This window comes from Harmonia axyridis, chromosome 6 (assembly GCF_914767665.1).
Source record: "Harmonia axyridis chromosome 6, icHarAxyr1.1, whole genome shotgun sequence".
Lineage (NCBI taxonomy): Eukaryota > Metazoa > Arthropoda > Insecta > Coleoptera > Coccinellidae > Harmonia > Harmonia axyridis.
In genome coordinates this window covers 9,528,774-9,551,656 of record NC_059506.1, presented here as the reverse complement: position 1 = coordinate 9,551,656, position 22,883 = coordinate 9,528,774, and the positions used below count along the sequence as shown (strand labels likewise).

General features: G+C 36.0%; 1 protein-coding gene across 2 annotated transcripts in view; it reads left to right on the top strand.

Moving 5' to 3' along the window:
- LOC123681944 (probable chitinase 10) overlaps positions 1-22,883 on the top strand; it is a 93,460-nt gene that overhangs the window by 40,356 nt on the left and 30,221 nt on the right. For both annotated transcript variants that reach the window (XM_045620327.1, XM_045620328.1), the window contains exons 2-4: positions 12-99; positions 13,489-13,911; positions 18,304-18,483. In XM_045620327.1, the coding sequence (XP_045476283.1) occupies positions 12-99; positions 13,489-13,911; positions 18,304-18,483 (691 nt within the window). The remainder of the gene's footprint in view (positions 1-11; positions 100-13,488; positions 13,912-18,303; positions 18,484-22,883) is intronic.

The window sequence follows — 22,883 nt, the reverse complement described above, 5'->3', positions numbered from 1 at the left end:
TTTTGTTTCAGATACCGCGGCCTTGCTGTAAACTTAGGACAATAGTTTTAATATGTGTTTTAATTTTAGTCATTATAGAATTAGGAAATACAGAAAGAGGTAGGTGATTCTTTTCATTACTTATTATAAAAATGAATTTACGTGAAGTCAGGAGCGATCGTTTATTAATGCGACAATTGCACTCTTGTGGAGCTTTTGAAAGTTCCTGACTTCACGTCAGTGCACTTATCTTTTTTCGATATCATGGTCAAATTTTCTATTTTTATCATTCTTATAACGCGCTCAACACGAAATATTAATTTGCAAAATCTCAGTCGGTCAGATATGTTATTACTACATACCTTGGAATGGTTAGATAACTTTTTTCGCTATTTCACTTGAGTTTTCAATGGTTCGAAGACGATATAAACACGAAAATTCTGCATGAAATTTGAAATGGTTATTCCATAATATAAACACACGAAATATCAACACGAACGAATCATTGAATCAATAAATTAATAATTTGGGTATTTCTTTTCAATATTTTACTTTAATTTTTTATGGTTCTGATGATGTGATCAGCTCAAAATTTTGCACAAATGTATAGTTTAAAATTGTTGTATAATATAAAGTACCGCAATTTCGACTTCATATGTTTTGAGATTACGGATATATTGCTTGATTTTTTCTTCAATTTTATAGGGTTTTGGTTTCGCTATCAACACAAAATTTTTCACGAAGCTTCAAAAAGTTATTCTTGTCCCAAGTTATCGTATATTATCTAGTTTATTTGACAAGATCATAAAAAATAAAAAAATTGCCTTGAATAACATCAAAGTACGTTTCCAATGATGTATTGGAAAGGTTCCTACATTTGACAGCCCTGTGGTAGCTACCCCTCACTTTTTATTTTCAAATGGCACCCCCTGTATATTGTCAGTGAAAATTGTTTGTCATTCTATTTGGAATACAACGATAGAACATACTTGGTATTTTTCAGTAATAACAACAAAAACATTAATATTTTGTGACTTCTTTTGCGTTATTCAATTATCCTAATGAAAATGAAATGCCTCCACTCATGTTCGTACAAATTTCACATTTGAGAAGTAGATGAATTTCTTAAACCGATTGTTGTGACTCTGTCTGCTTACAGATGACGCTACAGGTTTTCGCGTCACACTACTTCCGCCCGGGCGGATTTAAAGGAGTCGTTGTAGAGTGAACAGTGAAGGTTGTGCAAAGTGAGAGAGAGAGAGTTTTTTTGTACTTTTCAGTTTTCAGTACTGTAGTGTGTTGTTGGAGAGTTGGAGTTATCTGAAATGAATAAAACCATTTAAGATTTTGTGGCCTTGGGCAATTATTTGCTCCCCAAAGATCCCAAGAAGAAAACGTCGAACTCATTGAAAATACTTAGTGAGGATGAGATGGAAATTGACGACGATAAGGAAATTACCACGGAAGAAACGAAGATGGATACAAAAGAGAAGGTAAATAAAGAAAACGACACCCAGAAAGAGGCAAAATCCAAAAACATTAATGAAAATGGGAAAACAATAAAAAATATGAAGAGTGAAAGAATCGCACAGTTAATTCTAAGAAATAAAAGCAGATGGAATTAAGTAAAAAGGAGATCAAGAAAAAAACAAGTGAAGTGTAAAAAAGTGAAACTAGTAGCGAAAGAGGTTAAAATCGAACCCAAAAGCGAAGATGACTACAGGGCACTATATAAAATATCAAAAGAAGTAGATGAATAATTTCACACGTTCGGATTGAAAAGTGAAAAGAAATTAAGTTGTTCTCCGTGGAGTCATATTAGAATCCACCGAGGAAGAAATACAGATTGAACTAGCCAATCAGGGTTACCCTCTTACGAAAATAACTAGGATGAAAGAATGCTGCGGAATTTCAATCCAAGTGGAGAGTCTGAGGGTAAGGTCGGAAGTTATCCAGTGCTACCGATGCCAACTATATGGACAATCGCAGAAATTTTGCAGCCTACAAAAACATGAAGTGCGGAGAAGGACACGTGACAGCGTAGTGCCCCAAACCAATCACAACACAGCCGAAATGTGTGAATTGTGGAGGAGACCATCTTTGGACATTTATCAGATGCACCAAAAATCCTAACAACCCTAATATTCAAAAACCCAAATACGAAGATGCTCCACTACCTAAAGAAAATGCGTGGACCAAAATAATGAAAAACAGAAAAAGTATGGATGCCAAAAAGGAAGAAGCTAAAAAGGATGAAGGAGAAATCCCAGAAATCAACCTTAAGAAGGGAAAAAAACTTTTAAAAAGGATGACAATCTAGCAGCCATTCTAGGAAGAATGACTCAACAGTTTTGCGCTACCAATGCGACAATGAAGCAAAATCTCGCCTTCTGAAAAGAGCAGGAAAAATTGATTAGCTCTTCGAGAAGAAATGAATTGATAATAAAAGCCTTACAATTGCGTTCTGGAACGCAAATTCAGTCTGCCAAAAAAGACTGGAATTACTCTTTTCTTGGAAGAAAATAAAATTGATATACTTCTCTTGGTTGAAACCTATTCGAAGCCAACTAAAAAATTAAAAATAAGAAATTATGGAGTATATAGAAAAGACAGAGAACAAGGTAGAGGAGGAGGTACAGCCATCTTAGTGCAAAGAGGAATTGTACATCACCAGAAGTTCTAAGTGCAAATATTGAAGAAAAAGGGGTAAATGTAAAAACGAAAGCAGGTGAAATGAACATTTACTTCGAGTACCATTCCCCAAATAATGGGTTAGAAGAAGTCGATATAAAAAAACTTCTTCCGAAATAAAAACCTACAATAATTGCGGGAGACCTAAATACGAAGCATCCTGATTCGAATAGCAGGAAGACAAATCCCTAAAGAACTCAACTGAGAGCAATAGCAGATAAATGTATTAGGAGCAGAAGATCCCACTCATATTCACAAAACCACAGGTACGATGAACGTACTGCACATAGCATAATTGAAAAATGTAACAGCGAATTATGAAATAGAAACCAAGTTGAATCTCTCATCGGATCACAACCCAGTGTTCTTGAAATTAGAAATCGGAACAGACAGACTACCCACGGACCGAAAATCAATTAATTGGGCAAAATCCAAAGAAATAATTCAAACGAAACGTGTGAAGATAGAAAACAAAGAACAGCTATACGAAACAATCGAGGATTTAAAAAAAGAATATTCGAAGCTGAAGTACAGTCCACCAAGATTAAAAATATAACAAAGAAGAAACTGCTTCCTCTAGACGTGAGAATTTTGTTGGAGGAAAAGGAGATGTCGAAGAAACAGTATATACGCACATTTAATCCCGGTGACAAAACTATACTGGATAAACTGATGAACGATGTGAAAAACAGAGTCAGACAAGTGTTCAACGAAGACTGGGACAAGAAGTTAAAAGAACTAGATACGGAAGACCAATCACTGTGGAAAATGACGACAGCACTAACTGGAAGAAAACCGTAAGCGAAGATACCAGCATTGAAGAAGGGAAATCAAGTAGCTTTCACAAATGAAGAAAAGGCAAAAATGTTTGTAGAATCTCTGGAACATCAATTTAAGCCGAATCCAAAAATCAACGACGAGCAATTCAAGCAATCAGTCGAAATATACGGAAATATAACAGACGAAGATCAAAATGAAATGGAAGGAGATTCAACAGAAGTGACTATAGAAGAAATTGAAGAAGTTATCAAAACATTAAAAAATAGAAAAGCACCCGGAATAGACGGATTACTCAATCAAGCAATTGAAAACTTACCTGGAGAAGCTGGAGATGAAATCGTTGAAATAGCCAGATTCATTCTAAAAACAGGATATTATCCAAACAAATGAAAAACGACGGATAGAATATTGATTTGGAAGAAAGGAAAAGACAAAAAAGACACAACGAATTATCGACCCATAAGCCTATTATCGGCAATAAGTAATGTGGTAGAGAAATTAATCCACAGAAGACTGACAGATTTCGTAGAAGAAAAGAAAATAATTCCGGATCATCAGGTTCGGTTTCGTGAAGATCATTCAACGATTCATCAACTGGTACGACTAACGGACAATTTTTAAGGAGCGAATGAACCTCTCTACAGATACCGTTGCAATTTTCTTGGATATAGAAAAAGGAATTTGACAAAATGTGGTATCGGGGTCTGATGAAATTTCCAATCAAACTTACGAGATTAATTATTATTATTATCATCATTTGAACTGGGGTAGTTGTGGCTCGGTTAGCCTTTCGGGAACTGCTACCATGTAGATCTTTTGTTCTCTACTCATTCATGGAAACCCAAGGAGGTCGTCACGAGATTGATACAATCGTACCTGGAAAATAGAAAATTTAGGTTAAATATCGATAGTACCAGGTCAACGATTAGAGAAATAGAAGCCATAGTTCCCCAAAGATCGGTGATAGGACCGCTGCTGTTCAACTTATACATGGCAGACATACCGAAAACGAATAGATGCAAGATAGCCCAGTTTGCAGATGACACTGCCATATACTATCACAGTAGAATACGGAAAACAATCACTAGGCAGTTACAGATAGACCTAGATAAACTGATGGAATGCTTCAAAAAATGGAGATTCAAAGTGAATACATCGAAAACAGTTGCAATCTACTTCGGAGGAACAACAGTAAAGAAAGAAAAAACAAAAAATGTCAAAATAGGAAACCAGACGATAGAATGCAAAAAGGAAGCAAAGTAGTAGTAAGTAATACTAGATGAAAGAATGAATTTTAACAGATAGAAGAAAACAGAAAAAGGGCAAGGCAATTGGACGGGAGAATGTACCCGCTGCTCAACCATAAAAGTAACATTTCTTTAGAAAGCAAGCTAAAGATAATAAAAATAGTGCTAATACCAAGCATTACGCATGCAGGATTTACCTGGTACAATACGAAAGACAATAATAAGGATCAGTTGCAAAGTACGCTAAATTCAGTAATCAGAACAGCGGTTGACGCCCCATGGTATATAACCAACTAACAAATCAGAGAACAACTGAAAATTGAAACTATTGAGGAAATAGTCAACAAACAAAGAAAAAAGACAAAAGAGACGCTGGAAGAGCACGAAAATGAAAAACTAAGAAAGATACTACAAATCAAAATAAGAATGACAGATAAGAGGAAATATCTCTTTCAAAGAACTAAATAGATGGAAAAAGTGACATGATAGATAGATATTTATTCAATTCGAGAGTTATTGTGATACAATTATATTGAAATTCGTCAAATAATTGTTGATCTGCACAAAGAAAAAAATTCAGACTATGAATATGGTTCCAATTTCATAATAAATTCATACAGGGTTTTCTTAAAAATGTTTACATCCTTAATTACATTTATTCTATTAGGAAGAGCGTTCATTAATTTTATTCCAAGATAAAGAGGAGATTTTTCTGTCATAGTCAAATTATGGTAGGGATAAAAGAAATGTTCTTTTTTTCTAGTCATTGAATTAACATTTTTATAGTACTAAAAATGGTGAGGATGAAGTAGGGAGGACACTCTCCATGATGGCGTGAGAGGGTGTGTTTTAGGCAGAGATCGCTGGATAGCCCAACTGAAGAGTCAACCAGCGATCTCATGACGAAACACCAAACCCCTAGGAGAGGACGCACCTCGTAATTAGGAGCGAAAAAGACTCGCCGAACGATGTTTTTATAACAAAAAACTTGCTTCAAATGTTTCTAAGTTGTTCGAATTGCATTGTAGGTATTTCGGTTGCAATTCATACTTCACAAAATGTTAATGTTTTAGTTGTTAAAAAACTTTAAAAAAGTATGTGCTATCGTTGTATTCCCAATAGAATGACACGCAATTTCCACATACAACATACAAGGGGGTGTCATTTGAAAATGAAAAGTGAGGACAGCTACCAAGGGCTGTGGAATGTACGAACGTTTTTTATTCATCATTGGGAAGGTGCTTTGATGTTATACAGAGCAATTTTTTATTATCTTATCAAATAAGCTAGATAATGTCTGTATACGATAACTTGGGACACCTGGTATGGTTCCGAAGTGACTTGCAACAAAATTTGATCAGGGATTGAAATTATGATTTCATATCAAACCATTGAACTGCCAACAAAGTTTGTTGTGTGGCCACAAGGAAAAATTTGTTTCAATTTTCTGTGGTTCTGGTTACGTTTTCAAGACAGAATTTTGCAAGATGCTTCAGATGGTTCTTCTTCATATACATGCATGTTCTGTCATTGGTTTTGAAGAATGTTTTCCGCTATTCTTCTTGAATTTTCTATGCTGATGATGTGGCCAACTTTAAATTTATATCAACAATCTAAATCTCAAATCTAACGGTTTTGTTTTAGAAGGAAAAATCTCTACGCGATATGATCTGTGATTACGGAAATATTCAGTATTAAGTTTGTATTTGATATTTATTTCAATGTTGTTTGATTTTTTATGAATCTGCTAAACAGTTTTCTTCATGAAGCTTTGAATTGGTTTCTCATAAAAATACCCAAAATCTTAACTGGAGAAAAAATCTTCAAAGACCCCTATCTCTTTTTTCGAAATAATTAGATATCATTGAGCAGATAATAGGTTTTCCTTAAAAAATATTTCGCCATATCTAAGATCTGTTTTGAATATCATATGATACCTAAAAATTACTGAAAAAAAGCTTTGGAATTTCTTGAAAATGTCAAACCCCTATCTCTTTTGTCGAAATAATTAGATATCATTAAGCAGATAATAGGAAACCGATATATAGCGAAATATTTAAAACAGTCGAGAACGAATCAAGATATCTATGATCAGATTAAAGATATCTTGATTCGTTCTGTAATTTGTTGAATCTCATTTATCTTCTTCCTTCTGCCATTGTAATATTTCTTCAACAGATCTCGGTTCTCTCCGTTTTGGCTTTTGAATTTTTCAATTCTTATTTGTTGTTTCATCATCTATCGTCACGGCAATATCCATTTCTTGATCAGAATTACTAAGTGATTCGTAACTGTTTCTGATTCTAGTTTTATATGACACTGTTTTAAAATACACTATTCTGCACAACTCTCTATTTCTCACTCACTCATGAGCATTAATGATACGTCCACTCAGAGGCATCGACATCGACTCATGATTTTTTTATATGCAATTCTTTGTTTTTCGCCAAATGTTGGTATAATTTCTATTGTAAGGCGAATACCCCGGAAATGGTTCACTGGCGCTCCGCAGGGTAGGAGGTCGCCCCAAGTGGATGTTCCAGCGACAATTTTATAGAGGGCGCGTCGCTAGTTGCGCGAACGGCAACAACATCAACCCCCTGAACCCTTCAAAAAAGAAGGTACCCTGTTCTAAGAGATCAGAGTTCCACAAGCTTTCAGCTTGACACCAACCCGCTTCCTGTGTGGAACAAGCCTGATAGACAGAGAATACTTAAAACAACTCCACTATCCACTGGTCCAAACCGATCGCCCCCGTTGCGGAGCAACCTGGTAGATTTCCAATTCCCGAACGAACGTACGTGAAAATATATAAAAAGTGCCGCTATGTCGCGCATACTCCACTAGTGCGCGAATAAACTCGAAGATTTCATGTAAGTTGTATAACTTGTATAATTGTAGGGATGTAAATAGAAGATTGAAAGTGACAATTCGTCTATATAAAACCACTCCTTACCTGTGGCGCCCAACGTAAAAGGCCGGGAGTTTGACTGAACAAAAAGTGAAATCGCTAACATATAGTATTCGCGAAAGAGACAATGTATGGGTGTACGATTCCAGTGCGCAGAACTGAAAGACTAAGAATGGCAGAAACAGTGCAGCTCACACTCGAACAGTTCGAACAACCGTTACGTTCTGTACAAACTACATCACATAACGTTCCTCATGTACAGCCCGATTCAATGGGAAAAATGATGCATCTAAGGTAGCTGAGTTTCTGAACCAGGTGAGTCTCTTCAAATATATGAAAGGAATGCCCTGCAGCTAGGAGGTAACTTCCTGGGAAGAGGAGCTGGACTTACTTAGGAAAACTTTTGCCTCTGAAAGACCAGCATACAAGATTTATCTAGAGGTATTTCAATATCTACAAGAGCAGATCAGGAGCCTCTAGATGAATTTATCTGCAAAAAACGAGCTCTTCTGGCTGAAATCCCAGAAGTAGCCACGAAGGAGTCTACACAGCTAGACATGGTATTGGGATTGATAAGGCACGACCCAAGATAACTCGAGGATTGATGGAAACCTCCAACGATTTGCTGATCCAGGGCAGGCAATTGAAGAGGACATGCAGACATGCACAGTCCCACAGAAATTAACGACATTCTAAGGTCACTCGACCCCACCTCTGCACCAGGTCCTGACAACATTCCTGCTAGCATCCTAAAAAACTGTGCTGAGTCTTTAACTGATCCTATTTCAAGACTACTTAATATATCTTCTGATTCTATGAAGCTGCCTACAGTATGGAAATGTGCCAGGGTGACTCCAGTGTATAAGAAAGGGAACAAGCTCGATAATTCAAATTATGCTTCCTATTAATGGTAGGATTGCCGAGCGGTTGGTCAGTTCGAGGCTATTATCGTTCTTTGAGCAAAACAACATTATTCCTGGCGATCAGCATGGTTTTCTCTCAAGGAGGTCAGTCATAACCGCCTTGCTGAGGTGTATTGATGAATGGACTAAATTACTAGATCGAAATATTCCGATGGATGTTGGATTTCTCGCGTGCATTCGATCGTGTGCCTCATAGAAGACTTCTCCACAAGCTCGAACATTTTGGTGTCAGGGGTGGACTCCTACGATGGATTGAATCTTTTCTGCAGGATCGCCAGTTTCAGGTGAGGGTGGCTGACGTTACTTCCCGTAGTTTCGTAGTTGGCAGTGGCGTGCCTCAGGAATCTGTCCTCGGTCCAATCGTATTCCTGGCTCACGTGGCTAATTTTCCAACGAGCTTGGTCTGCCGTCACTCTTCGTACGCCGATGACATTGAGATCTTCGCTGATGTCTCTTCAAGTGTTGACTTGCAGCAGGATTTGGATCGCATATTCGAATGGTAGAAAATGTAGATCTTGCCTTTAAATATTGAAAATGCGCTATTATGCACTTGGGGAGAGGAAACCCTGGTCACCAGTACTTCATTAATGGGCAATTGGTGCGAGTTACCAGTTCCCAAAGCGATCTTGGTGTTGTGGTTTCTGACGACCTCACTTGGTCTCAACATATTGATTATATAGTGAGCAAAGCTAATAGACTCATATATCTGATCAAGCGATCATTTCCTCGGTGCTCAGTGAAGACCTGTAAATTACTTTACACAACCTATATACGGCCCATACTAGAATATGCTGGTCCTGTCTGGGCGCCTTTGCTAGTTCGAGATCGCGAAATCCTGGAGTCTATTCAGCGAAGGGCTACCAGGATTCCATTCGGTATCATGCGTCCAACGTACGAGGAGAGGCTCAGTTTGTTTGGTCTGCCACCTTTTTCTGACCGTCGTGCACGAGGCGATCTCACCGTGACATATCACGCCCTCCAAGGGCTTTTCGGTTGTGATATGAGTGAATTGTTTGTGCGGGATCGTGCGGGACGGCGTGGTCATCATCTTAAGCTCTACCGCGAACATTTCAAGTATACCGTTCGAGAGCATTTTTTCTCTAATCGTGTATTCCACGCTTGGAACGCATTGTCTAGTGAAGTTGTATGCGCCCCGTCAATAAACGCTTTCAAAAACCGTCTTGATCATCATTGGAACTGTATCGTGTTTTTCAATGTTAATTTGTTTGTTTTTTTTTCCTGCCTTCTCTCACTAGCAATGTATTTCTTTGAATTTATTTGTACCTGAGATATATAGGCTTCTGCCTCCTCTCTTATTTTGAATAAATAATAATAATAATAATGCAAGAGCAGGCGTCATCCCGAATACCAGAGCTGCAAACTGAAACACTATAGAAGCCTCAACGACCAAGGTGTAACTTCTATCGAAATATAGGACACACGAAAGAAGTGTGCCGGAAAAAGAAAAATATGTTATCAAAAGACGTCAAACCCCCAGGTCAAAGAGAATCAATTTAATTGCTGGCCTGCTACAAATCCAAATAGCCTCCAAAACTCACGTTTTGTGCATTCCAACTTTCGCAAGCTGAAACGATGACATCCAGACCCAGAGTTAGTCTATGTATCTCAATCCATGGCGAACATGGACTAGAATTTTTTGATACTGAAGCTAAGACGAGTGTAGCAAGCCATCAGCTTCACCAACGATTCTTCAAGAGAATTATTCTTGTGGAAGCCCTCATCACCTGAGATGGCTCACCTATACAGTCATCTAAAAGCACAGGCCGGATCCCCTCAGCAAGGATCCAGATTCAAGAAGATCCTGAATGAAATCGAATTCTCAGAGAAATGAGAGAACCTCCCATACTATCTCACTTGGATGAGGATATCCACTATGGCCCCACATTCGACACACCTCCATTGAGCGTCGCCAACCAAGAGAAAATGTGGAGAATGCATTGCGTAGAATTCTCTTAACTATGGGATCAGACTATGGACCTAAATATTCTGGAGATCGATCTCCGCCCAGAGGAAGTATCTGCCCTAAATCCACAGGAACGAGAAAGATTTAAATGAACTGGTCCACACTCACCAGGATGTATTTTCTGAATCGAATCAACCCACGACGGCTACATAGCACGTCATCGATATAGGAGACAACATATCCGTAGCCGTTTGTCCTAATAGACTTTCGGCGGAGAAAACTAAGATTTTTCAGGCAGAAGTGGATGAAATGTTAAAAAAAAGCATTGGTGGAATACAAAGTCATAACATTCTTCAATTCATTTCCATATTTTTATATGGATGGCTTCAGAAATATTGAAACAATAATGATCAAATCAAATGCTTCATTTTATATAGGAATTGCTTTCGATGAGAATGAACTGTACCGGGTTTTTCACCATAATATGACCCCCCTTCAACTTTGTTACTGAAAGAGGTACAAAAAAAAGTTTTCTACAAAAGTAAAGTTTCACGAAATCTACTAGTGTTTTTTGAATTGATATCACAAAACGAAATATATACAGGGTGGGCAACATATTGATTGCAACTTCATTTTTTCAAATGGAACACCCTGTATATTTTTTTATATTTGACTAGCTCTTTTTCCCCTGACTTCGAATATATAACATATGTTTGGTCTATCTCTCTTATTCTGAGTACCACAGAGTTTCAAATTTTAAGAACCACCTGGCATGCTCAGTAATCAGTTTTCAAGTGGTAGGCTGATATAACTCAAAATGCCTTTTTTTGAGTTATTTTGTTGGCAACGATATGTTGGGTGTATTCATCCTGGCAATTAAAATTCTTTTTCAGATTAAATATTCCACATTATATTTAAAAAATTAAAAACTTTTTGAATATAAGAAGTTTACTTATTTCTACTTCTTATTTGGAAGGTTGGTACTCCAAAGTACTAAAAGTATAGGTACCATTTAATATCTCTAGGAGATCTTGATTCCAAATTATAACTGTCATAAAAATTCTATGGATCACATTTCCAAAACTACAATAGTTATTTATAATACAAGTGCAGAAGGCATTGATATTCTTCCACGAGTTCAAAATTCAAAAACGAGCCACGAAGTGGCGAGTTTTGGAATGAACGAGTGGTAGAATGAGCCTTCTGTACGAGTTTTATACATTATTTTCTCTAATTCATTGCATTTTCATCGAAATTAATGAAATATTTCCATAAATATAATTTAGTGATTTTTGCATTGAAAAATGTTGGTTGGCAGAACTGATTTCTTTAAGGCAAATTGATGAATTGACAGATAAAGCCGTGGCGGAAAGTTCGGAGTACCAACAGAGAATAATAAAATATAACCATGAAAACTGTGCGTTTCTGATATATTCTCGCACGATTTTGTTCTACAAGATGTGGAAGAATGAACGGAATAACCACAGAATTAGAGAATAGTATATTCTAAAACAAGTTGCAGGAATGGGCTCCTATTACAGCACGAATGCGAAATTCGAAAACGAGCGTCGAAGGAGCGAGTGTTCGGAAGTTCGAACGCATGAGTGTTGGAATGGCCTTCTGCAACGAGTATTAGACGATATTTTCTCTATTTCAGTCAAATTTTGTGAATTATTGTCGAAATTCAATGAAAATTTCAGATTATACATCTTAGTGACATTTGTATTGTATCTTGGCAGTTGGTGTGACTGTTACGAAAATTGACAGATTAAGGAATATGAATTGGATTCGTATGTTTCGAATTTTGAAATAATTTACAATTTACGCATTAAATTCGTTTATTATGTCTGACGAAATCGATTGATCACCACAGGAATTAAGAGAATTTGCTAATAATGTTGCATATCATTTCACTATATCCAAATTATATCATTTTGACAATTATTCACGTTTGTTGAAAACTGATAGGATTGTAAGTCAGTATAGACAACCACAAAACGAAAAATATAACTGAAGACGATGCTGTAATGAGTTCATTACAGTACTGTTTTTAAAACTGTAATGAACTCATTACGATACTGAAATAGAGAAAGTACTTTACTCAACTAATTGATGGAAATCAATAGTAAAAGCTGAAGAGGAAAATGCGGAAAACATTTCACAATACACGCGTTAATTTGCAATGTCTCTTCTGATATCCTCTGCCACATCAAAAACCATACATAAAGATAACAAAATCCTGAAAGTTCCAAGTTCCAAGAATTGGCTATTATTTTGTGCCCTATAGCGGCGAAGCAGTTGATCGTAGAAAAATAAGCCAGAAGAAAAAATTGTCTACCTCTTTTCAGTACTCTACCGTGAAATGTTTTAAAATTGAATAAAAACATAACGGGTTCCTGTCGCACATCATACGTCCTCCCGATAGGAAGGTTGGTAAATAATAGCCATTCAAAAAATATCTCCTCTTCTGCCTCATTCTGTGTGTTCATAGATCTAGTCATGTAGAGCAAGAGGTTTAGTTACGTACTTCATAGTTGACAGTGTATTTTGACATTTATCGTAGTATCCCAAGTATGTGCCACATAATTTGAATGGAAAAGTATGTTTTTCTTAGAAAAACTTAATTGTTGTTTAGTATAGATTCAAATTGTTTTCATTGATTCGAAAAAACAATCTAGATTTTCACAGAAAAATATTGTCATTATAAAAACCTTAAAAAAAACAAACTCAAACGATAGGTACTTCTCTTTCAGTTTACTCTTCGTGGAGGTCGAAAGACAATGAAATTTCGAATAAATGTATTTTCAAAGAAACTGTTTCCAAACTTTACCTTTTTTACTTTAACGACCTCTTTATACTTTCAAATGATATTTCACAGAACTTTAATATGCTAATCAATTCTTTCATTGAAGTTGGATGTATACAATACATCAAAATATGAACTGAAATTCAACAATAAAATTCTTATGATGAAAATCTGATATTCAACAAAATATCCTTTTCACATGACGAATAATTTTCATTATTTTCCAGCTACACGAAGGAGACTCAGACGACCAAGCAATAAAATAAAAACTAGTGTATCGATATCCAAAGATCAAGAGGTTTCTTCTAGCGTCAACAGATTCAGACTGAGAGCAAGGCCAAATCACAAAAAGACGTCAGACAATGATCTCACCCCTGCCGAATCGGGCAAAAGGAGTAAAGATGACTACAAAATTGTGTGCTATTATACGAATTGGTCTCAGTATAGAACAAAAATTGGTAAATTCACTCCTGAAGATATTTTGCCCGATCTATGTACCCACATCATTTTCGCTTTTGGTTGGTTGAAAAAAGGAAAACTGTCTAGTTTTGAGAGTAATGATGAGACTAAGGATGGAAAAACAGGACTCTATGAAAGAATTAACAAGCTGAAGAAGGCGAACCCTAAGCTCAAGACGTTATTAGCTATTGGTAAGTAGAAATATTTTCATATTTTTTCTATATTACGTCATTTCTTAGTATTTATTCATTTCAACTAGTGTTAGTTTCCCACTAACACCGATCGCAATTTGTTTATTATAACATTTAATCGATGAGAACGACCAACATTTTCAAAAAATGTCAATTATCTGCAGTGGTCAAATGTACGTAAAATTACCATTATAATCAAAAGTCAAAACTATGGAATCTTTTTTTTTTTCCTTTTTTAATAATGTTCCAATTGTATCAAGTGTCGGTATAAGGTTCAAACACAAATCGTAAAAATGGTCACCCAAATACGAGATTGATTAAGCGTCCTGTTTTCAAGTTGATGTTATTCCCATTATTCATAGTACCATGCATCATACGCTTGTATGTAAACACTGAAGCTTCCATAACATTAATTTTCTATGAAAATTCAAACTAAACTTCTTCTTCCATATACCAGAATCCTCCAAATAATACCCCACAATCCAAATTAATATTATACAATAATAACTCTAAATTCCATCTTTTTTCAACAGTATGTTGGATATTATGGGAAGAATGTCGGCTAATTTTTATTATACCTCCTACATTTTTTATAGGGAAAGAGAGAAGGACATCGATCAAACATTCAAAAAAAGTTCAATTAAGTAGGTGACAATAGACAAGAAATGGCTGAACAGTATAAATGAGAGCGTATTGAATACCACGAAGGTTCAAGCCTTTTTTTTCAACTCGTTTATTTAATTACTGAAATCTATTCCATTCTCAAACCAAAATTCGATTAACCAATTGATAACACAAAAAGTGATCGAGAATGGTAAATTATTCAACCATATTAAATATTGAGTGACGAAGGGAGAGGAAATCAATCATTCGAGAATTCCTGAAATTTACAGCAGACTCTGGAATCAATTCGACTATTTCCCTGGTATCAATTTTCACCAATCACAAACGCACAATTTTGAATTTCAAATGGTTTCTAGGTGAAACAACTGTAAGACTGAACCTGTCATCAGTCAAATTGTGTATCCTGTTTGGACATATAGGTCCATCCTAAATCCAACAAAGCGATGATAATCCTAATGAGATAATAGTTTCCACACACACTGCTCATTTCGGAACAATAAATAAGATTCTTGTTCCTCTTGCGATTATATCACCGCTGTGTGATAAGTTATGTCTAGATGTTTCGTTTCCTTGTTGGAAATCGTAATAAATATACTAAATTTTATATTTTACTAGATAAAGAGCCAACCTAGTTTCATGCAATTCACTGGGTGTGGACTACGGGCGCGTCTATATTTCTCTATTATATACATGAAGTAGTCCAGGTCGTTATGCAATTAAAACTAATTATTTTAGTGAGGTTGCGTGAACTGGATTAGGATCAATAATCTTTTGAACCATATTGAATAATCATTCTTTTTTATAAAAACATGAATTATGCTTTAAGATGAATATTCGTTCGAATTTATGAAAATTAGAATGAGGTGACTTTTTACAAGATTTCAACCTCGTCAGTTACGTTATTGAGTTTCTTGAGTCTTCACCCCTTCAATAAAAAAGTTCAATCATCATAACAGGTAGAGTTTCAACATGGATTCAATAATTTTTGGACGAAAAAAATTTTAGGTTGAGAGAGTTTTATACCACGTGACATTCTCGTGATCTGCACAAGTTTACCACTCCTCCCCAATCAGCGTCGCAGAAATCCCACCAATTTCATGATGAGTGAAGCCAGGGCTTCCGCCAGATGTTTTAGCGCCCCGGCAATGTAAAATTTCGCCGCCCTGCTTTACCAAATTTATATGAATTTTCGTAAAAGAGTCTCTGCTTATCTTCGCAGGCTTTTTTTCAATTCCATATAAAATCGTTTTTTTTAACTTAAAATCTCCTTGTCAAATTTATCAAAGGTCGTTTTGTCGATTCCATCAAAAAACGTCATGCACTGTTTAAAAGTACGACGCTTTATTTATGAGTCGATAGTAAATAAAGGACGTAGTTCTTATAGGAGTAAAAAATCTTGTTTTATTAACTGACTTTGTGCCCCTACAATTCGCATCCCGGCAAATTGTCCGGTATGCCGCTCCTGGCGGCGGCCCAGAGTGATTCACAGAGCATTCACAAACGTTTCTCTCATTTACCTCCACATTTTTAATTTTATAAAAACTGGATTTTTGAACCAGACTTTTTGTATAATATTTGGTGATGATCTTAAGGAAAGAATATTTGTTCGGGATGTTATATCATGCATATATTTATTCTTCATTGAAAAAGTCTTGTATTTTTATTCGTATTTCAATCTTTTCCGATGAAGAAAATAAATGAATAAGTCAAGTTCAAGAACTTAGGAAGAAGAATCAGATTTTTTCAATAATTTTTTTTTGGAGAATAATATTTACGTGTAGTTCTCAAACAATATAGCATCTGATGCAAAATTGCATTATATCATTTCAAAAGATTTAATTCCTTATGGAATAATATTTTGTGAGAATTCATAAAGAAAGAATATTAGTTCGGAAAGTTATATTATGCATATATTTGTTCTTCACCGAAACAGTCATCTATTTTTATTCGTATTTCAATCTTTTCCGATGAAGAAAATAAATGAATAAGTCAAGTTCAAGAACTAAGGAAGAAGAATCAGTTTTTTTCAATAATTTTTTTTGGAGAATAATATTTACGTGTAGTTCTCAAACAATATAGCATCTGATGCAAAATTGCATTGTATCATTTTTTGACTCTTGGTCAGTCTGTGGTACCTATCTTTAATCCCTCCATAGCTTGGAGATATATAACATTGCATTTGTTATGTGAACAGCCAGGATTTATCCTGAGCGTTGGAATTATACCTAGATTGAGCAGCGTGTGACACCATCCTACGCGACTAAGAGAAGTTATCATATACTTCCCGCATCAACGCAGACAACTGGATAGAAAGGGTAGAAATAAACGGGTGAAGACTGGGGAGGGTGCGAGCAATATATCTAGAGCAGAAATCTGGCCTTAATGGCATAACCTAAACTAGATATGTGGCACTTGTTTACTTCTTGCTCTTCGTCTATTAGTACTTTCAGACGTTTCCTATGAATTTTCTTAACGAAAAATTCGTTTCCTATGAAATTCCATCTTTAGCTAATTAGTTTAATTGTGCTCAGCACAGTTGGATGTTTTGTACTTGCTTTGTTGATCCACCATTTTATAAAAATTATATGACATGAATTATTTACGCAAAAAAGTTTATGAAAACGGAAATTCACATAAACACATAATAAACCAAGTGATGAATTTCAACTACCTCGGAATACAGGTATCGTACCCTGGAGGAAGTAAGGAAAGAAGCCAAAAAGGCAGGGCAGCCTGAAAAAAGGGATATTTAACGAATATAATATGGAGAAACAGAAACATGAGCGTGGAAAGTAAGATCCGAAAATATTAGACATGTGTACCGTCAGTGCTCAGATACCCAGCGAAAACAAGAGCTGAGACATCACATACAAAGATACTTGTGAGAACTGGAGAAATGAATGTGCTGAGAACTGTAAGGAGGATCTCGATCAGAGATGGAAAAGGAATGAGGACATACTGCGGGAAACGGAAGTTCAGGATGTGGTGAGATGTTCACGAGCATGACGTGGAGGATGGAGGGACCATATCGATAGAATGAACACAGGAAAAATAGTAAAATGGGCGAAAACTCAGAAACCCAATACAAAAAGACCGCCAAAAATACCACCGAAAAGATGGTACGACAGCTGGACTTCCACATCTCAGGAGCTAGGATGACAGATCAAACATGACCAGGTCTATCCTACATCAAGAAGAGGAGGAAATTCACTCGGGAATAAAACTCACTCGACACAAGAACGAAACTCCACAAAATAATGAACATTTTGGAGCATTTCGATTTTAAATCTACTATCTTGAAACCTATAAAGACGCCTTAGTACTCTTAGTAGTAATAATAATTCGAATGTACCACCAGGAAAGCTTGATAAAAAATTCCTGTTGAACATTGCACTATCTTTGAATTATGAAATATTCAGTATTACTTCAATTATTCTTCTTGAAAGTTGAAGTCAGAATTTCATGAGAACCAAATTCAAACAACAAATATCAAAATTCTATCAGAACAATATCGAAATAATTATTTGTTTGTTTCATTGTATCCCAGATGAAATATTTATCTAATATTCTATTTAACAACTACTTCAATTACCTATCATTGCAAATTGTTTCTAGTTCTGTCGCAACGCCTCAATTATCATCTTGAAGTATTTTATAATTTCCTACAAAATGAATAACAATGGACGATTACTCAATTTGTCATGTTAGAATTCCGAAAAGATATCGAGTACTTAATCGTGATATAATAACAGTTGTGTCTTTTTCTAGGTGGTTGGTCATTTGGAACACAAAAATTCAAGGATATGTCGAAAACGAGGTACGCCAGACAAACCTTCATCTTCAGCGCAATTCCTTTCTTGAGAGATCGAGGTTTCGACGGATTAGATCTTGATTGGGAATATCCCAAAGGAGGGGAGGACAAGAAGAACTATGTGTTGCTGCTGAAAGGTAAGATGAAACTTTTATGGCAATTGAGAAAAAGCTATCATAATGTACAGAAAACTATTTAGAGGAACACTACAGGGATATCGAAAACCGTTGGAAATACAGGGTGGCCTAGAATACAAAAAAGTTGCATTATTCAGAAATGAATGTGGTGGAGTGAACAGATCGAAAATATCTCCAATGGTTTCCGAGATACTTCGAAAAAACTGAAAATCGAGATATCCCTTCTTTCTGAAAAACTCATTTTTCTACAACTGCTATGAAAAGTAGCTTATTCTCCACAGCTTACTCAATTCCAAAACTATGTATTGCTCATACTGTGGGAAATATTATTCCCCACGGCACTTTGCCAACACCTCGCTTGGTAGACCAATGAAATTGGGCATTTGAGTCGTTTCTATAGAAACGCAATAAATTAGCACATACTGTCAACGAAGGCCATTTTGATTTGAATCAAGTCCATTACTTGAATTATTGAAATTTGTGCAGTTGTAGGAAAAGTATAGTGTGCAACATGTGGAGAAAGTCCTTTTCTCGCTCGTGTGTTTGCGGCACTCGCCTTTCAGGCTCGTGCCACAAACTTCCACACTCGCGAGAAAAGTTGGACTTTCCCCACTTGTTGCACAATATACTATTCTCTTTGGAGAGAACGTCACGAAATTTGGTTTGTAGCCATTGTCCAATATAAGAATTCGATTGGTGCCTTCAGATTTTTTCGTTTTTCCATTGTTTCAGGGACACGATAGTCAATTTTTTTTCTTATAAATAAATTATAATAATTATATAAATAATAATATATAATATAATTCAATGTAATAATTATAATTATAAATGATGGCATTTATTCAGTTAAACATCAAAGCATCGGTCATATCATGAGTGTCACGCACACCAATATCCATAAAAATCGTGATAAATGGGGCATTTAATATTTAAAACTCACTCTGTTTTTTCAATCTGAAAATATTCATGTCTAATAAACATTATTCAGAGATGCCTGGAGAAAGCAAAAAATCAACTACGAAAGAATTTAAACAAGCGCATAAAACTTCACGAAAACCCGTCAGTACCTGTCACAAATTTTTGTTCTAAAAATTGAGACTTGAAAAGTGGTTAAACTGTTTCTTCATATGTAAATGGAAAGTGGTAGTTTCAAGTCACGGAACATAGTTGCTACCAAGAAGTCTTGTATTTATCTATGCGACATAGTTACTGGATCGTGATGATTTTTCATCCCATTCTCTTTCGAAACCACGTTCGCAAACTGAATATTCTGAAAATGCAAGTTGCATCTACGAAATAGGCCCCATTCACCATCAGAATTATGTAAAAGAGATGCACTTCTTGATGATGATGACACCTAGCTTTCCCTTCGGTATGGAAAGATCTCCATGAGTTATTATCAGGCCTTCAGCGATCTACGTACGGAATAAAGGTTAGAGCAAGATGTGAACTATACTGAATAACCATCTTCACCGTGATTCGTGAAACACAAATAATTAGAATGTCGCTATAGATCATCTACATTTAAATTGAAGTAGTTATTTCTTTATATACACTGCTCAACAATTGATAGGGATCACTTACTTGTTCTAAATTTATTTCTGAAATATTCGCTCCAAGATTATAAATTTAGTCAGATATCAGAGTATTTTCAGTTGATAATATGGTTCACTTGGGAAAAGAATGAAAAAATAGAAAGTTGGAGAGAAAAAAAGACTTTATTAGGAACACTCAAAATTCTGTGTTTGAATAGCATGAAAATTTTATGATGAAACCACAAGAAGGCTGAAGTTTCGGTTAAGCTAGTACCTAGTTGGTCCCCCACGAGCTCGTCTCAAGCATTCTACCCTACGAGGCATACTTTCGATCAAACGATTTATAAAATTTTGGGGCAAATTCTTCCAAATATCCCGTAAAGCATTAGAAAGGTCCTGCAGATTATTGATCGGTTGTTCTAAGGTTGACAATTGTCTACACATCTCAGACCAGACATGTTCGATGCAATTCATGTCTGGAGAGCGAGCTGGCCAGTCCATCCTATCAATAGCATGAGTTTCTAGCGCTTCATTAACCAGACGACTACGGTGTGGACTGGCATTATCGTCAATTAAAATGAAATTCTCGCCCACGGCAGCCGCAAACGGAACAATTATGGGTTCAATAATCATATCGTGATATCTCTGGCTGGTCATGGTGGTGTTCTGCAGAACAACCAACTCTGTGCGTTGGTTCAAACAAGTGCCTCCCCATACACATATAGAACCTCCGCCAAAAGCTGTTGTGGGTACCATAAACTGTTCAGCATACCTTCGACCTCTTTCCCTCCAAACAAGAATACGTCCATCGGAGTTGAACAAACGAAATCTAGACTCATCCGTAAATAAACATCGGCTCCAATCTTCAAGTGTTCAATTGCGGTGCTCCTCAGCCCATTGCCGTCGATGAACCCGGTGTTCCCTATTCAAACGGGGATGTTGTACCCTCCTAGGTGCTCTCAAACCACGAACATGTAGTCGTCGTCTTACAGTCTGGTTCGAAATTAGAACTCCTGTTGAAACTCTCAGTGATCTATTGAGCCGCGACGCCGGGTAAGTGGGATTTCTCCTAGCATTGAGGATCAAAAGACGATCTTGGGCAGCTGTTGTACTGCGCTGCCGACCTCCCCCATGAACATAGCTACTGAGTCGTTTTGGATGAACCTATTCCGAGCCCGACTCACGACACTTTGCGAAACATTCAACCGCCGGGACACTTCTCGCTGGGATAAACCTTCCTGTATCCACCGTATGATTTGGTCCAGTTGCACAGGAGCCAAACGTCTTCTCGGCATTACTGATAAGCTGATATTGTTCTCATTTCTTCAATTATTGTCACCTTATGTGTTTGAACGAGAGAAAAAAACAGATTTAATAACAAATACCACATTGCTTTTCACTCCACCTGTAACAGCCAACAGATTAATCGATTTTGTCAACAAGAGCCGATGAAGTGAGGAAGACTTTGATATAATCAACTCAAAACATCTTACTTTTTCCTTAGAGAACATATAATGTACAGATATTCATGAGATAACATGAAAAAAATACAAATGAAGAGAAGTTCATAAGTGATCCCTAGCAATTGTTGATCAGTGTATTATCGAAACGAAAATCACGTATTCTCGATATTCAATTGATTCTTTTTTCGTTAGAGGGTATTGCATCCAATAATATCTATCGCTGTTAGGTACAATCAATTTAAAACATCAACCTATATCGCTCATCCGAAAGAAAAGTGTCACATCTCAAAAATCTTGAATTTCTTGATTTTGACATGAAATGGTTCCGAATATTTGAATTCACCATTGGAAAATCGTCACATGAAAGCTTCAATAATTAACCAATGTGTTATTTTTCTCGAACAGTGACATTATACTATATCAAGTCGCTGTATTTCCTCGTGCATAGACATATAATAACATGAACTGGCCCTCACTTGGCTTCTACTCGCAACGCTTTACGGACTATCGAAGAGAGAGAGAGAGTTGTGAAGGATGGAATAATTAATGGCAAAAGATACGAATTGGCTAAGGGAATAACACGTTTTGAATCTTTTTTTAAAGAAACAGAAATATCTATATTGAGTTGTTCGGATGAGAAAAGCATTGAAATAGGTATCTAAAAGAATCACATTTTGGAACTGTTTACAGTTCCAAAACGTGATTCATGATATCTGAAATTTATTGAAAAAAAAAAATGAATTTCATTGAATCCCATCTTGAGGGGAGTTTTTTTATTTTCTATTCCAGAGTTTTCATAAAATTCAGTATAGGAATATTATTATGGATAAATAATTGAATTTATATTCAATAATATATAACGTAGCTTCAAGTGTACGTAATAACTCTTACAATTCAAAATTCATTTGAGTGATTGATGTAATCAATACTCTCAGACGCTCAGAGATAAAATTGAAATTCGATTATATCATTTGGAACATTTTTTCGTGAGATGTTTTCGTTTCAAGATTTTTGACTGATTCAACTTGAAAAAAATCAATTGATTGTATTTGAATGATCTTCATTCTCTGAGCTCAGTCTTCTGGAATGTAGGTAACACAGTTTTCTGTAACTTTGTATTTTGATAGATGTCCTTTACGCCTGAATAACCTTTCAACTTTGACATGTTGTCTCTATTATACTTTATAACATTCAAGCAATTTTTGTTGAATTAAATGGATGTCAGAACGTTAGATTGTGTATACCTCGACAGAGGGGACAACGTACAATGCACTATTAGTTTATTTGGGGCCAATGTTATCTCTTGGGTTGTATTTGGTGTAGAGCAACTTTTCGCAAGCCGAAGAACCGTATACGACAATCTTAAAGCCATAAAAGGAGGGATAATGCTGATATTTCCTCA